Source organism: Penicillium daleae, assembly GCF_028827525.1.
Source record: "Penicillium daleae strain IBT 16125 chromosome Unknown utg000007l_segment0_segment0, whole genome shotgun sequence".
NCBI lineage: Eukaryota > Fungi > Ascomycota > Eurotiomycetes > Eurotiales > Aspergillaceae > Penicillium > Penicillium daleae.
In genome coordinates this window covers 3170289-3184980 of record NW_026623155.1, presented here as the reverse complement: position 1 = coordinate 3184980, position 14692 = coordinate 3170289, and the positions used below count along the sequence as shown (strand labels likewise).

Here is a 14692-nt window from a genome sequence, read left to right as displayed (position 1 = left end):
GTGCGAGTCACTGAGTCAATATTTTCCTCATCGATCAAATCTGTAGATCACCAGCTCACGGTTCCGAGTCTCGCCTATGATGTACTTTTCACAGCCACAAAGTTTCGCCCGGCCATCAAGATCTATGGCTTCTTTACTGACTAGCGTCTTTTCCGTCTCAATCGTCAAGTATATCGAGTCTAGGTCCTCAGATGTCTCGATATCCGCGAAATGGAGGCGGAAGATCACGCCAGACAGAGGATCGGTGACTTGTGCGATGATGCTGTTCCAGGTGTCGACCATGTCCCACCCTTCAAAGAGAGGCATTTGTTGGAAACTATCATTGCTCCGATAGGCCGTCAGGATGAATCTGGGAGAGATTCGAACACTGGGACCAATTCCATTGACCGGAATGCCGGTCACTATGGTTTGAGGCACACCAAACGCTTCGGGCTCCTCATCCGCCGGGAAGATGCGAGCATTCTCGATGATGTACACAGCCTGCCCATCATCAGTGACTTCTAGCTGTTGTATACATGGGAAGCCCCTCTGTCGAACATTGAAGAATTCCAGATCTTGGTATCCGAATCGGGCGACAATAGACGGGGCCTGGTCTACCTCAGGCCCTTTCTGTGCCCCAGTTGGATCAAGGGATGGACGATAGTCAGATTGTTTTGAGATATCCCACACAAACAAGGACTCGATGGGCGCATCGTCATCGGCCGTGTATAGACTGCGGTTAGGCTGCCAGATGTAAATGACATAGTGCGTTTTGCTGTGTGCAGAGAAAAACCGATCTCGCTCACTGAGGGGATGGCCTAGAAACATAATTTTCCACTCGTTGCGTGGAATGATGTCCCACCCGCCGTCATCGTCGACCTTTGGGCTCACATCGAAGGAAGAGGCGAAGTGACGATGTACGCCATCGCTTTCATTGAGCCAGTGGAAGGCTTTAGGCTCGGCCCATTCCACGACCAGCACACGCTTCTGCAACCGTACTCTTCGGATGACCTTGCCTTGGATGATAAAGGGCACCATGAACTGCCTATCACTGCTCAGGTCTAAAAGGACGAGGTACTGGTGTTCCGCTCGGGGAAAGACGACCAGTCCATCTTCGTATGACCACATTGCTTCCTCAAATTGGCGGTCGACGTTCCCCAGATATTGACTGCCGTGTGCCTCCCACGGCTGCACTGGAAACCACTGCCGCTCCCATGAGGAACCCAAGTCGCCGCACAGGCGGTGTCTTTGCACGGAGCGGGGCTTGCCTCGTTCTAAGTGGTCATACCTGGCGACCACTTCATCGAAAGCATGGCGAATAGAGTCCGGGAGATCAGAGGTGCCGTCATATGTAGAAGATCCAGGTTGGAGATCCTTGAATTCTTGCGTCCAGAAGAAGTGCTTCTTGAACAGTGGGAGCAAGTTGTCTGGGTTGCGGAAAGCCTGGTTCCATGCCCGGGAGACAAGGCGACAGCGTACAAGATCCTTGGGCTCCAATAATTCAAGGATAAGCCAGAAAAGGTCCCTTGGCAGGAACGCAAGATCACGACAAGTGTCCTGGTCGCCGTAGTAGGAAGCGGTCATGGTAGTGCGGCATTGCAAGTAGTAGGAGTAGTATCAATCAAGGGAGTCCAGACTCCCAAGAAGGTAAAAGAGCCGCGGAGGTTCCTCATTGGAGAAGCTTCTCTCTCCGCATGCCAAGAGCTTCAGGACACCTTGCGTAATACCGCGCCTGTCTATTTTGACTGATCTGGCTTCTTTCCCTTCCTTGTCTCTCGAACTTGCGATGCTCGTCGGAGCGCCCGCATAGATTTTGTGCAGACTTTTCTTTACTGTAACCCCGATTCAACTTCAATATGTTGCCACAGAGCTCGTTGTTGCTGGTCGCTTCGTTGCTGGCCGCTTTGCCCGCCAACGCCGACGGAATTTACACCAAAAAGTCGCCGGTCCTCCAGCTTAACCAGAAGACTTACGGGTCACTTATTGCGAACTCGAACTATACTTCTGTAAGGATATCCTCTATCCGATATATTCCCAAGGGAATTAAGAGGGGATCCTGAAGTGCTAATCTCTAACTTTTGTAGATCGTCGAGTGAGCTCTCCCCGCACGGCCATACCACGTCCACTCCACAAAGTTTTCTTCCAAGCTAATTGACCTGTGCTCTCGCTAGGTTCTATGCTCCCTGGTGCGGTCACTGCCAGAACCTCAAGCCTGCCTATGAAAAAGCCGCTCAGAACCTGAACGGCCTGGCCAAGGTAGCTGCTGTTAACTGCGATGATGACGAAAACAAGCCCTTCTGCGGCCAGATGGGCGTACAAGGATTTCCTACCATTAAAATCGTGACACCGTCCAAGAAACCCGGAAAGCCGCGCGTGGAGGACTACCAGGGTGCTCGCACTGCCAAAGCTATCATCGATGCGGTGGTCGACCGCATCCCCAACCATGTGAAGCGCGCGACGGACAAGGACTTGGATAAATGGCTGGGACAAAATGAGGAGCGGCCCAAGGCCATTCTCTTCACGGAAAAGGGCACTACGACCCCCTTGATTCGAGCGCTAGCTATTGACTTCCTGGGCGCCATTGACGTCGCTCAGGTGCGCAACAAGGAGACCGCGTCGGTGGAGAAATTTGATGTCTCCGAATTTCCGGCACTGGTCGTTGTCTCCGGTGGCGACAGTGAGCCCAAGGTGTACGAGGGCGAGTTAAAGAAACAGCCTATTACCGAGTTTTTGAAGCAATTCGCCTCGCCTAACCCCGACGCTACTGGACAGGCTGCGTCCACCGCAGCTAAGCCCAAGAAGTCCAAGCCTTCCAAGCCCGCGAAGGCAGCTCCTAAGGTTCCTGTTGTCCCCGAAGACGAGGAGGAAAATGCAGATGCGGAGGCAACGCCAGAGGTCAAGCCCGCCCAGGTTCCTGTTATTCCTTCTATCCCTACTCTCGCTACCCCCGAATCTCTTGAGTCCGCCTGTCTGAGCTCCAAATCCACTACCTGCGTGCTGGCCCTTCTCCCAGCAACAAGTGAGCCGGATGCCGCACTTCCATCAGCAGCCACCGATGCATTGACCAGCTTGGCTGAAATCGCACACAAGCACGCCCAGCGTGGCACGCACCTCTTCCCGATCTACGGGGTCCCTGGGGCCAACTCTGTCTCTGAGAGTCTGCGTAGTTCGCTCGGCCTGGGAACTAGTGATGTGCTGGAGATCATTGCCGTCAATGCCCGCCGCGGGTGGTACCGTCGGTACGGTCAGGCAGAAGACTTTGGCCTCGCGGCCGTTGAGGGGTGGGTTGATGCCATCCGCCTTGGAGAGGGTGCCAAGGAGAAGCTACCGGAGGGTATCGTCGCTGAGCCCGAGGCTGAGAAGCCCAAGGAGGAGGAACCCAACAAGGAGGAGGAACCCAACAAGGAGGAGCCCGAGCACGATGAGCTGTAATGTCTATTACGGCCCGGTGATATAGTCCACCTTGGTAGTCTGTACAGTCTTATATCTCTGGTTTGATACCTATTATGCAGCCTATCTTATGTTACGTACCTTCAATTGTCAGGAGAGACGGTTCTTCGCGTTTACACTACCTGAAAAGGTAAAAAGATCACCAATTTTGGAGGAAAAGACTTATCAATTCAATGATATATACAAGAAGCGAATGTCCAGCAGAGTATAAAAAAATTGGACATCACCCTCTTCAAAGAGTACATATGGGTGGTAAAGCCGCAGGAACACCGTGAAAAAAATGCAGAGAAACGCCGTCAAAACACTGGTAATATCCCAAGAACATTTACTTTTTCCGACCCTCGGTACCCTTCTTAATGATCTTCTGACGCTTAGCGTCAACCTCCTTGTCGTAGATATCCCGCGCAGTCTCGCCCTTCTTGCGCTTGGACTGCTTCGACTTCACGCTCACGGTAGCGGCACCACCGGCGCGAATCTGCTTCTCAGCATCTTCCCAAGACGTGGAGCCGTTATCAATTTCGTATCTGGAGACTAAGAATCAGTTATTGTTCATCCATGGATTTAGTAGAAGCCAGTTTGAGGCTAAGGCTAGACTTACTTGTTGAGCGGAAGAGCGTCAATCAGAGCACGCTGCTTCTCGCGCAACTCCTTGTCGATCTCCTCACCACCTTCGCGGAGCTCATCTTCCAGGCCAGTCTCCAGAGGCTTGAATCGATCTTCGACGACGGCATCATCGTGAGCAGCAGAGGGGGCGGAGGCAGAGATCTGCTCTGCGGGCATGGTGTCTGCAACGGCACCCTCGACCAGACCACGGAAGTGGGTCGACATCTTGCGCATGATCTTCAAGAACATGGCAAGAAGCTGGGATGAAGGAAGGCTCAGCTCCTTCTCCAGATCATCCATGCTCTTACGCTGTAGGCCAATGGCCAAGAGAATTGACTGCTGCACGCCGGAAAGGTTGACCTTGCCGCCGAGACGGTTGGCAAAGTAGTACTCGGCAACTGCGGGTACCATATCCAGGATGACATGGTAGTCGAGAAGGTTGTTCGCATAGCTGTCGAGACGCTTCAAGTCGAACGGCGAGAAGGCGGCATCAAGGTCAATCTTCTTCAGAGTGCGCACGACGGCAGAGGAGTCAAGCTTAGCGCCAGAGTTGGCTGACTCGCAGAGACTCAGGGAGAGAACTGAGGGGAATTCGCGGAACTGGTAAGAAAGTAGGGCAAGGAAGCGGCGGTGGAAGTCACGAGAGAAGGCGCCCAACCAGCCGGCGTCGGTGGCACCGGTGGCCAGAGTGCGCAACATGACGCAGGAGTGTTCGCCGGTCAGTTCGTTGGGAGTCTGGCGCAGGTACACCGGGTGGAAAGAAGAGCGCTTCCAGAACTTGTGCAGAGTTGGGGTCAGGCCGTAACTGACACCGAGGTAGTCCAGACAATCAGGGCGACGCTCGCTCAGTTTACCGAACAATGGGGGCATAGAGCGGATATCGCGGACATGGACATTGTCATCGAGCAGGCTAGAGTTGGCAAGTTCTTCGTCCGTGACACGCACCATCTCCTCCTGGGGGCCAGCCATGCCCTCGTCGAGGCTAGTGAACTTACCCTCGTAGAAATCGGTGAGAAGCTCCAGGGCACGGGAACCATAACCCATGCCAACGTACTCGGGGTTGGTAGCGATACGAACAATACGTGCTCCAGAAAGACCGGCAAAGTCTTCATCCTGGAACTGCTGAGACACCAGCCAGGGGATTAGATCACCGCCAGCACGCTGGCCACGGCTCAGGCTGTTGAGGACGCTTTGTCTGCTGATTCTGCCTTCAAGAGCAACCTGAATCACACAAAGCGGCTCGGGGAGCTTGGTGGCCTCTTCGTCAATTGGTGGAACGAGCACATAGAGTTGATGAGCAGGAGCATCACTCATGAGCTGAAGATCATTAGGCGTGTTCTTGTAGTGGCTGGCAACGTACAAAGCCATCATTTGTTGCAAGAACTTCTCGGAGACAGGGTGGAAAGAGAACAGTGTGTCGCGGTTGACCTGGAGCAGCTGGCATTGGGACGGGTGGGGGCAGCCTTGGGTGTTCATACGAGACTTGGGAAGAGTGGCATCGAGACACAAAACCTTGTTCAGCCACTTCTCAACAGAGTCACCGGGGGCATAACGGATAGGCTCGGAGAGAGTGATTTCACGCAGTGACCGACCACCAAGGTTCTTGTCCGTGTTCTTGGAGATCTTGCCAGTGCTGCGGTCGGCAACATCGGCGTCGGCAGTCTTGATACCACCCCGGGCCTGCTCTCGAAGCTGCTGGATCAGCTTCAAAGAGAGGGAGCGGCCGGTTCCCTCGTAACCATTGATGGTGGAGGCCATGAACACGAGGTAAGGGCCCATCAACTTGCGCACAAGAGGCAATGGAATGGCAGCTGCCTCATCAATGACCAACAGTTCCGCCTGGCCCAGGACATGCGCATCCTGGGGTTGAATGTACTGAATAGTTTGACGGTGGTTGCGGTGAATGTTGACACGAACGATAGCCTTGTTGAAGTCGGGGTTGGTTGATTGCAGGATAGTGTAATCGACGTGGTCGAGGTAACCCAGAGCATCGAAGCCCTTGAACACAAACTCAAACAGAGTCTTCAAGTTCTCGGGGCTAGGAGAGGTAATGAAAATGTTGCTGTAGCCATGGGCAATGGCTGCGGCGATGGCAACACCAAGGGCAGCAGACTTTCCTCGTCCACGGCCAGCAGTGAGAGCAACTGTGCTCCTCAGGGTCTTCTCGGCAATTGCATCCACAAAGGTGAGGAGAGCCTTTGCCTGGTCAACAGTACGAGCCAAGTTCAACAGTGGCCCGACGGGTTGCGAATCTGCCAAGCTTTCCTTGATTTCCTTCAACTCCTTCTTGGTGCCGGAGCTAGAATCGTCCGTAGACTCGGGAGGAGGGAGGGGCTTGACATTCTTGCCGCCAGAGATGGGTAGCACGTTCAACTCATCGTCCACGACCAAGCAAGAATCACAACTTCCCAAAGATAGGATGAAGCGCTCATTAAAACGAGCAACCACGTCGTCGTGGGCCTCTGTGCGGTAACGGGAGTGAATATCCATGGACAAGGTGTACAACTGCTTCAGGCTGTTCATGCTCTTCAACAGCAGCAGAACCATGCCACCTCCTTCAACAGTCTCGACAGTGCGCGCCAGCAAGTTCGGGGTCATAGCCTCGAAGTCCTGCAGGATGCACATGCCGTATGTGTTACCCAGAATCTTTTCCGTTTCCTTGTAGTAGACATAACGAATCTGGTTCAAGGTAATGAACAGCTCAAAAGGATCCTCCTGGTTCGGCTCGCGAATGCCATGCTTGACCTCCCTCTTGATCTTGTTCTCGCGCTTCTTCCGGTGGCTCGTGAAGCCCAGCAGATCCTTCTTGTATGCCCACAGGACGGACTTGTTTTGCTTCACGTCCACGCTGGACATGATGTAATGGAGATGCACGATCACATCTTTAGCCCGGTCTCCAACGACCACGAAGAAACTGCGCTTCTTCTCCTGTACGCCATTTCGGATGAGGGCCGGAATACGCGAGTCAATCGCTTTGCGCGGCATATTTGGGAATGCGGAACTGGCCCGCGAGTGTCGTCGGGCTTGAAACGCTCGCTGTAGGATTGCCGGTCGAGGGGAAGGGTAGAATGGCTGAGTGTGATTCGAGAAGTATCAGCGATTCACCCTTTGAGATGTCTCGGTGAAGTCGAATTCGTTGATCAGAAAACAAGAGCGCGCCTGATTTCCCTGCATCCTAAAATGGCTCCAACAGAAAAAAAATCATATTGCTACTCTACACCGCCTACCATTTCAATGACATTTCTTCACCGCCTTCCGAAGCTTATGTCATACCAGGGTATGTCACGTGATAATCTTCAGGGTCCCGTCTTCGACGATGACTTCCTTATCGGGTAATCAGTCTCCATTCCGCATTTGATCTCCTCACAGCTCCATCCTGAACGACGCATGCGTCGACGTTGTACCATTTTTTTTTCTCCCGGATGAGTATTACCTTCCATTGTCCGGGGAAGCTGTGGAGGTTCAAGATGCCCTCACTGAGCACAAAGTACGGAGTATTAACTCGTGTTGATAACGCGCGCTCTGACGGTCCAAGTGCGCCAGGTGGAGCGCACGGGAGCTAAGACTTGATTCTGGCCGCTGATCACCCAGCATATTTTACTTTCCTTGATGCATGCCCACGCATAGGAATCAAGGGCTCAAGAGCTGGCTCCAAACTGCCCAGATCCGCACCTATCTCATTGGCTGAGAAAATGCCACAAGAAATGGAAAGGCCCATGGTTGCATGCTTGGCCAGAGTCCAACCGCCACCCACTGACGCAACTTGGTCCCCAGCCAGGAGCCAGTCAGCTCTGGGTAACATCAGCTTTTACTGGACTCTTGATTAGTTAGTTAACGTTATTTGCTTTCAACATGTCACAACTTGGTCAAAATCCCCGGCGGACCCACGATTCCTACATGTCAATCCCCTGAGATCTCCACTGGAGAGAAATCCTCCGTCCTGTTGCTTTTTCGCCATGCACTCCATTCTTCCTTGCTGCCTTCACACGTGTGACATACACTTCTTCTCCCTAGCATCCAATTCGATCGCAATGTGGCGCTAGCTTTTGATATAGACTGCGTGGAACTCTCATTAATCGGGCGACATAATGGTCCCATTCTCCGCCGACACCGGGCTGAGGGTCTGTGTAGGGTGAGTAGGCGTCGAGCAAGTACCCTGTTCAACCTCTCATGCTGGAGAGGAAAGAAAAGTGCTGATAATCGCGCTCACTTCAGCGTCTTCTTTTTGAGCTCCTTCTTCCTCGTGTCATCTTATAATTCCACATATGCCTTTGGTAAGTTGGTCTCATCTTCAATCAAGCTCATCCGGCAGCCGCAGACTGACTCCAATGCCCACAAAGACCGCCCGGTCAGTACGGCTGTTCTAGTATATTTCCTACTGGGAATACTCTTGTTGGCGATAGGCCGGTTTGTCCCAATAGTGTCGCGACCTTCATCGCCGATAGGAAAACGATCCAGCATTCCCGCCGACCACTTTGAAATCGCATCGCGGACCTCATCTCCGTCCTCAACTTTGGGCTCTCAGGGACCTCCACTAACTCTAGGTCGCCTCTGGTTGAGAGTTGGCTTGCTATTATGGATTCTTGGTTTGCGTGTCGAGCTGTTCCGTCGAGTTACTATTCACAACGAGTGTGCTCCTGCCGGATATGCAGTAAGACTATTCTTTTGTGTTTTTGATCTCAAGCTGAAGTTATTAATCGTCGTTTAATGTCCTCAGTATGCGATTCCATTCGTCATTTCGCTATATGACTACTGGCGACAACAGCGACCACATTCAAGGGCTGGCTACTCTCCGCTACAACCGTCCCAAAATCTGCCCTCCATTTTAGCCTATTCTATCTGTCGGCGGGGCTTGCACAGCCTTACGCAAAGTCGATTTAGGGGTATTTTTGCAGCGGCATTAATCTCAGTAGGCGGGTATGCGGCTTCGACGCTGCTCGCCGGCAGTCAGTCTACGTATATATGCCCGATCGTTCTCAACGGCTGGGCACGTCTGCAGGCTATGAAGGCTGCCAATGTGGTGATTGATTCAATTCTTCTCATTGGAATTGCTGAACTTCTCCAAAGCGGAGCCGACAATGATGAGTCCCGAAGAAAACGAATACTTTTCTCTCTTGGAGCTGGTCTTCTGGTAAGCCTCAACATCGAATTAATGTAGGGAACAAGATTCTGACAGTATCTGGTAGCTTGTTGCTGTGATTTGGACTGTTATTGGACATTACGTTCGGAATAGTCGTCCTGAACACAGCGGTCAGCCCTTTTTGGACACAAAGTACTCGCGCGGTGCCTTTGGTCAAGCGCTGCTCGTTATCATCTTTATCATGTCAAGCTGGCAAATGGTTGGCCCTCCGTCAATTTCCGTGTTTAATTGTATATGTACTAATTCGATATTAAGCTACCACACTTTGGGGTTCTTGGGTTATCCATCTTGGGTGGATTCGTTTTCGTCTTCTTGCCCGCAATGTCGACCCTTCTCTTCGAACGGATGCCCTTCCCATACATCTCCCAGACCCACGCTGCTGTCCCCGTCATTGCATCTTCGACAGGTGCAGTCTTGTTTCTTCTCTCAAGGATTTTGTCAGGCGAGGAATCAAAGCCTTTATACCGTATCAACATTGTGCTACAGGTTCTGTTCTTTCTTGTTGGTGGGATCGGCCTGGCATTCGCCATGACCAAGCTTCATTTCTCTCACACTCATCCCATTGATCTCCTTATTCACAAAGCCACGGTCCACTACGACAACTACCTTCTGCAAGCTTCCGCCAGCAAGAACCTGCAAGATGCTGCTCGGGAATATCGGAAGCGATACCGACAGCATCCCCCGCCTGGATTTGATAAGTGGTTTGAATATGCAATCAATCGGTCTTCGGTAATCATCGATGATTTCGACCAGATTCACGAAAATCTTCTCCCTTTCAGAGCCATTAGTCCTGCAACGATCCGGGATACAACACATAAGTTAGCCACAAACTCCTTCAATGACCTCGGAGCGATTAGTATTCGCAAGGGCCAGGTTAGAGTTCAAGAGGGAATCAGACCAACCCATGCGTGGATGGTGAATGGAGCGGCCGACATGATCGAAAATTTCGCCCAGCACCTGCCAGATATGGACCTTGTGTTCAATCTTAATGATGAGCCGCGAGTTGCGGTGCCGTGGGAGAAGATGTTGTTGCTGAAACAGGAGGCACAGGCACAGGAACCCATCCCTCAAGAAGAGTTATTAGACCGGTGGTCGGGAGACCGACAGCTTGGCTGGGCTCCGATTGAACCGATTGACCAAACAGACGAGACAATCTTCACGGAAGGTTCATGGCGAGGGGTCTTTGATCCCTATGTTAGCGCGGTCTGTCCGCCTTCATCCCGGGTGCGCACACGACGTGTCTGGAATCGGCGTGAGACCTGCTTGAGCTGCGCAGCGCCGCATACTATGGGCCAATTCCCATTGGACTTCAACCTCGCCACGCAGATATGCCATCAACCTGATCTCGCCTTTCTCCATGGTCTTTTAATATCGCCCGCGTCATTCAAAGTGTCCCAGGAGCTTGTTCCGGTCTTCAGCCAAAGTGCGCTTGCTGGTTTCAGCGATATTCTCTACCCTAGTCCGTGGAACTACAAAGACAAAATTGAGTACAAGCCGTCGAAGGAACATCCAGACCCAGAGTATTCAGAGAAGGACAATTCTCTGTACTGGGTTGGTAGTACAACCGAAGGCTACAGTCGCTTCAACGAGTGGAAGGGCATGCCGCGACAGCGATTCTCACACCTGATCAATAATAATACTCACGGCCAGGTCTCCGTGCTCTTACCCGCCGGTCATGGCATTTACCAGTACCAAATCATGGATGGATCTGCCCCAACCAAAGAGCTGAATTTGCGTACAGACGTGGCTATTGCCGAGCAAATTACTCGTTGTGGAGACTGCGAGACTCAGCGTGATGAGCTGGGAACTCGCTCCAGGGTCGACTTCCAGGCACACTGGTCCCATAGGTTTCTGTTTGACCTTGACGGAGCAGGGTTCAGTGGACGTTTTCTGCCTTTCCTCCGAAGTCGCAGCCTTCCTTTGAGGACCGGTCTTTTCCGGCAGTGGTTTGACTCGCGAGTAATTTCTTGGCTGCACTTCGTCCCAGTCGACATTCGTCTTCACGGAGTCTGGAGCACTCTGGCGTATTTCGCCGGCGTTTCTGATCCCAAGACTAATGACCAGAATCCTAAAAACCCTCAAATGCTGATGGATGCTCACTCGAACGAAGGCCGGTGGATCGCCGAGCAGGGGCGCGAGTGGAGTGAGATCGCACTTCGCAAAGAGGATATGGAGATCTATTTCTTCCGGCTGTTACTCGAATGGGGTCGTATCACGGATGACCAGAGAGATGTGCTGGGGTACAAGCTATGAGGACAATAACATTCCGAACTGTATCTTACTTGAATCAGATTTTAGTACATATGGGCTTCATGGTTCCGACGTGAGATGTATCACCCGACGTGCGCGCTAAACCCAACCTAAACATCCTCTTAATGACTACCTACCGATTAATCCGACCTTACGAATCTGGGGTTGTAGTTGTTGCTTTGGCATCAAAAGTATCGACTAAAACGAACAGTACTTTTTCTATTACAATGCACATGGAATCGCCATGCAGATGAATGCTTTGTGAACGAGTGTCAGAGGGGTATTTAAAACATCAACACGTCTCGTCCGAATCCGCCATAAAAGTCGTCCAAAAAAAAGCTGATATTCTGTAAACAGATACCATGTAGAAGTTCACAAAAGAACTCCAGCTAAATAAGAGAAGAAGAAGCAGAAAAAATCATAAGTCCTCCAAAAACACTAAAAAGGAATCACAGATTCCTCTTCTTAGATAGACCCAATCCTATCCAAAAGACGATCAATCGAATTTAGATGGCCCCAGTCCATCTAAGAATGTCCATGCTGGTGTTGGCCACGGCGGTGTTTCCAGGCCGGATGGGGCGCGGGTCGGACATACGGCGCAGTGCGGTGCGACTTGACTTCACCGATAGCCAGGTTGTTGCGGACATGCGCAGCGGCATGGGAGTGGATATCACGCTTAGAGCTGCCACTGTCCTGGTAGACCTTGAGCGAGTTGATGCGCCAGTAGGTATCGGTGAAGGCGGAAGGGTTGTTCTGGACGTAGGAGTTGCAAGTGCTGGCCTTGGAGGCACAGCTACTAGACGACCAGACGCCGCCGGCCCAGTCACCGCAGAAGGTGATGTCGAAGACCTGAATAAGTGATGTTAGTGAAAAGTCTTTTCAAAAATGTAAAAATGCTGAGAGAAAAGGTTGCAACGTACAATTTGCAGATTGTTAAAGTGTGAATCGATATCGCAGCTTCCCGAGAACGCGGCAGAGGGAGTCCCCCAGCCCGATGGGTTGGGGCTTCCACTGGTGATGTCCGATGGGACGCTCGAGTTCGGGAAAAACCAAATATTGATGCCAGAAGAGGTCCATTCGGTGGCGTAGACACCGCCACCGTTGTTGTTGAAGCCGTCGCCGTACGACTGCGAGCTGGAGCTGACGATGCCGCAGCCCGAGTTGGCGGATTGCCCTGAGGCCTCGACGTAGCAGTTGCTTGTCTCCAGGGTGCCGGTGAAGCCGGAGTTGGTTATAGAGCAGCCATCGCTGGTGTGCAAGGTCATCTGGTTGTTGCTTTGGGTATTGACGCCTTCGATAATGTCGATTTCGCCGTTGTTGGGCCAGTTCGAACCGAGCATCCAGCTAGATAGCATTAGTCTCATTCGTCTGGTTTTTAACTATTCATCGGAAGTGAACGTGGATTGACTCACAAGGCAGGCCAAGTGCCGCAAACGCTGCCGGGCATGTGCTCCAAATCCAAAATCACCAAGCCATGCGTATAGGTGTTGGTACTCGCCAGGCGAACGCTCTGGCGGCCTGGGCTGCTAGCGGTGTTGGTAGTGTCGACACCAATGTACACCGAACCACCGGAAGTGCTGATGAGGCCACCACTGCTAGCGGTCGAACGGTCGACGTAGCTCACGTAGCCGTTGGTGGGGTCGGAGCTCTAATACATTGTCGGGTTAGCTCTAATGAAACACTATAAGTGCAATACCACAATGTTCAAACATACCGTAAAAAAGTCGAACTTATCGAAGAACGAGTCAGTGGTGCCATAGTCGTCCTGCAACGTATAGGCAGCAGCACTGAGGTGGGCAAACAAGCCCAGGCTCGGAATGAGTGTGGAAAGGACGTGCATTTTTCCCTCGTGCTATATAGATCGAGATCGAAGAGAAGGATTGGACGCAGTCTATCAAAGACAAGCAGTCCTATGTAGATCGGATGCTAGCACTAGGCAAGCGATCCCAAAAGAAAGGAATGTAGAAAGAAACAGACCAAAAGGAAGGCGATACACTACCCTTGAGAGAAGGAAGGGACAGTAAATATCAAAAGAAAGGAATGAATGGCGAAGTATAAAGCACAGGATAGGGAGACAAAAGAAGGACTAAGCGCCGATGGACATCTTCAGGAACAAAAAATCCCCGACAGGAACGGAAGGGCGGACTTCTAATCTTTTATACAGGGCAAATTAACAAAGACCAGACAAAGCACAAAGGGCAAAGGAAACTGACCGCGTGGCGACAACGCAACGTAGGCCCTGGGCCCTGGGCCCTGAGTGCACCCACCCGACCCGATCTTGAGACTAGATGTGGGACATGCATGACAGGACCACACCCTGGGGGGGATCCACGTGAGAGATGCGAAACGACAAAACGCGGAGGAGTCTTCCCTCTACGGCAAGAGGAAGCCAGGAAATTTCTCCCAATATTTCCAGAAATCGAGGAATCCCTGCACCGAACGGCGGGTCCCGAGGCTTGAAACGCTTCGACTAGATAGGATAAAAGACATTATCAACACGACCAAAGAGAAGGGCTGCAGCAGGCCGCGTTATCAGGACTCGTAGTTTGGGCGTTCAAGGGCCGTGGAAAAGATAGCCACTGGCTGGATCTCCAAGGGTCTGCGTGGAGCCCGGAACCGAACATTAGAGAGATCCACGACGGGGAGGAGGGTCTAGCCTTGACAGACCGACCGAGTGAATCTCGCTGCTTCGCCCATTATTGCCAGTCTTTCTCTGATCGAGTCCTCGAGTCTGGTATGAGCCAAACCAGCTGGGGGCTCGTTGATGAATGTGGGTTGCGGATCATCTGCGCGGCGTTGACTATCCACGCACCATTATATGCATCAGATGGTAGGGACACGCCACCTCCTGTATGGCTTGGGCAGGGCATCAGCATGGGCTGCCGTTTGCTGACAGACTCGTGGAGAGAGTACCATTAATTTGCGGCATTCCAGCCTCTCAGCCTGTATCTTCTTTTCCGTGGCTTTTACTGTACATCCTGAAAGCGGTTAGTCCAGCACGACTACTCCAAAGAGAAGAGACTCTCTCAGTGCCTCATTCGGTACCTCGAAATCCACTAAGCAAGCTTAACCCCATCCCCAGTCCCTCCCTAGTTTCAGATTCAAGCGCTGAAAGTTTGCACTTGTTGGCCTGGGTGTTTCGGAAGCGCAGGGCGATCACTGCTCTGCGGCTGCTGACTCGTTCGTCCCTCGATGACGGAAATGGAAGAGCTGGTGCCAAGCGCAAGAAGATTCTTGCATGGCTTCTCACTGGCTGGACGGCGATGCGGC

The 14692-nt window shown here is 52.1% G+C and overlaps 5 protein-coding genes across 5 annotated transcripts; 2 read left to right on the top strand and 3 right to left on the bottom strand.

Moving 5' to 3' along the window:
- Positions 1-27: 27 nt before the first annotated feature.
- On the bottom strand, positions 28-1563 carry N7458_008323 (F-box protein; the record flags this gene model as incomplete). The annotated part of the gene is made up of 1 exon (XM_056911705.1): positions 28-1563. One exon carries the CDS (start codon positions 1561-1563, stop codon positions 28-30), a length of 1536 nt encoding a protein of 511 aa, XP_056764531.1.
- Positions 1564-1835: 272 nt separating this feature from the next.
- On the top strand, positions 1836-3411 carry N7458_008322 (putative disulfide isomerase; the record flags this gene model as incomplete). Its single annotated transcript, XM_056911704.1, has 3 exons — positions 1836-1985; positions 2064-2071; positions 2151-3411. The coding sequence occupies 3 exons, from the start codon at positions 1836-1838 to the stop codon at positions 3409-3411; spliced, it is 1419 nt and encodes a 472-aa protein (XP_056764530.1).
- A 343-nt stretch (positions 3412-3754) lies between these two features.
- On the bottom strand, positions 3755-7017 carry N7458_008321 (ribosome biosynthesis protein KRE33; the record flags this gene model as incomplete). The annotated part of the gene is made up of 2 exons (XM_056911703.1): positions 3755-3953; positions 4028-7017. The coding sequence occupies 2 exons, from the start codon at positions 7015-7017 to the stop codon at positions 3755-3757; spliced, it is 3189 nt and encodes a 1062-aa protein (XP_056764529.1).
- A 1103-nt stretch (positions 7018-8120) lies between these two features.
- Positions 8121-11425, top strand: N7458_008320 (putative capsular associated protein; the record flags this gene model as incomplete). Its single annotated transcript, XM_056911702.1, has 6 exons — positions 8121-8164; positions 8248-8306; positions 8373-8683; positions 8750-9163; positions 9219-9371; positions 9428-11425. The coding sequence occupies 6 exons, from the start codon at positions 8121-8123 to the stop codon at positions 11423-11425; spliced, it is 2979 nt and encodes a 992-aa protein (XP_056764528.1).
- Positions 11426-11947: 522 nt separating this feature from the next.
- Positions 11948-13262, bottom strand: N7458_008319 (glycoside hydrolase family 16 protein; the record flags this gene model as incomplete). The annotated part of the gene is made up of 4 exons (XM_056911701.1): positions 11948-12271; positions 12343-12766; positions 12835-13070; positions 13137-13262. 4 exons carry the CDS (start codon positions 13260-13262, stop codon positions 11948-11950), a joined length of 1110 nt encoding a protein of 369 aa, XP_056764527.1.
- Between the last annotated feature and the right edge of the window lie 1430 nt (positions 13263-14692).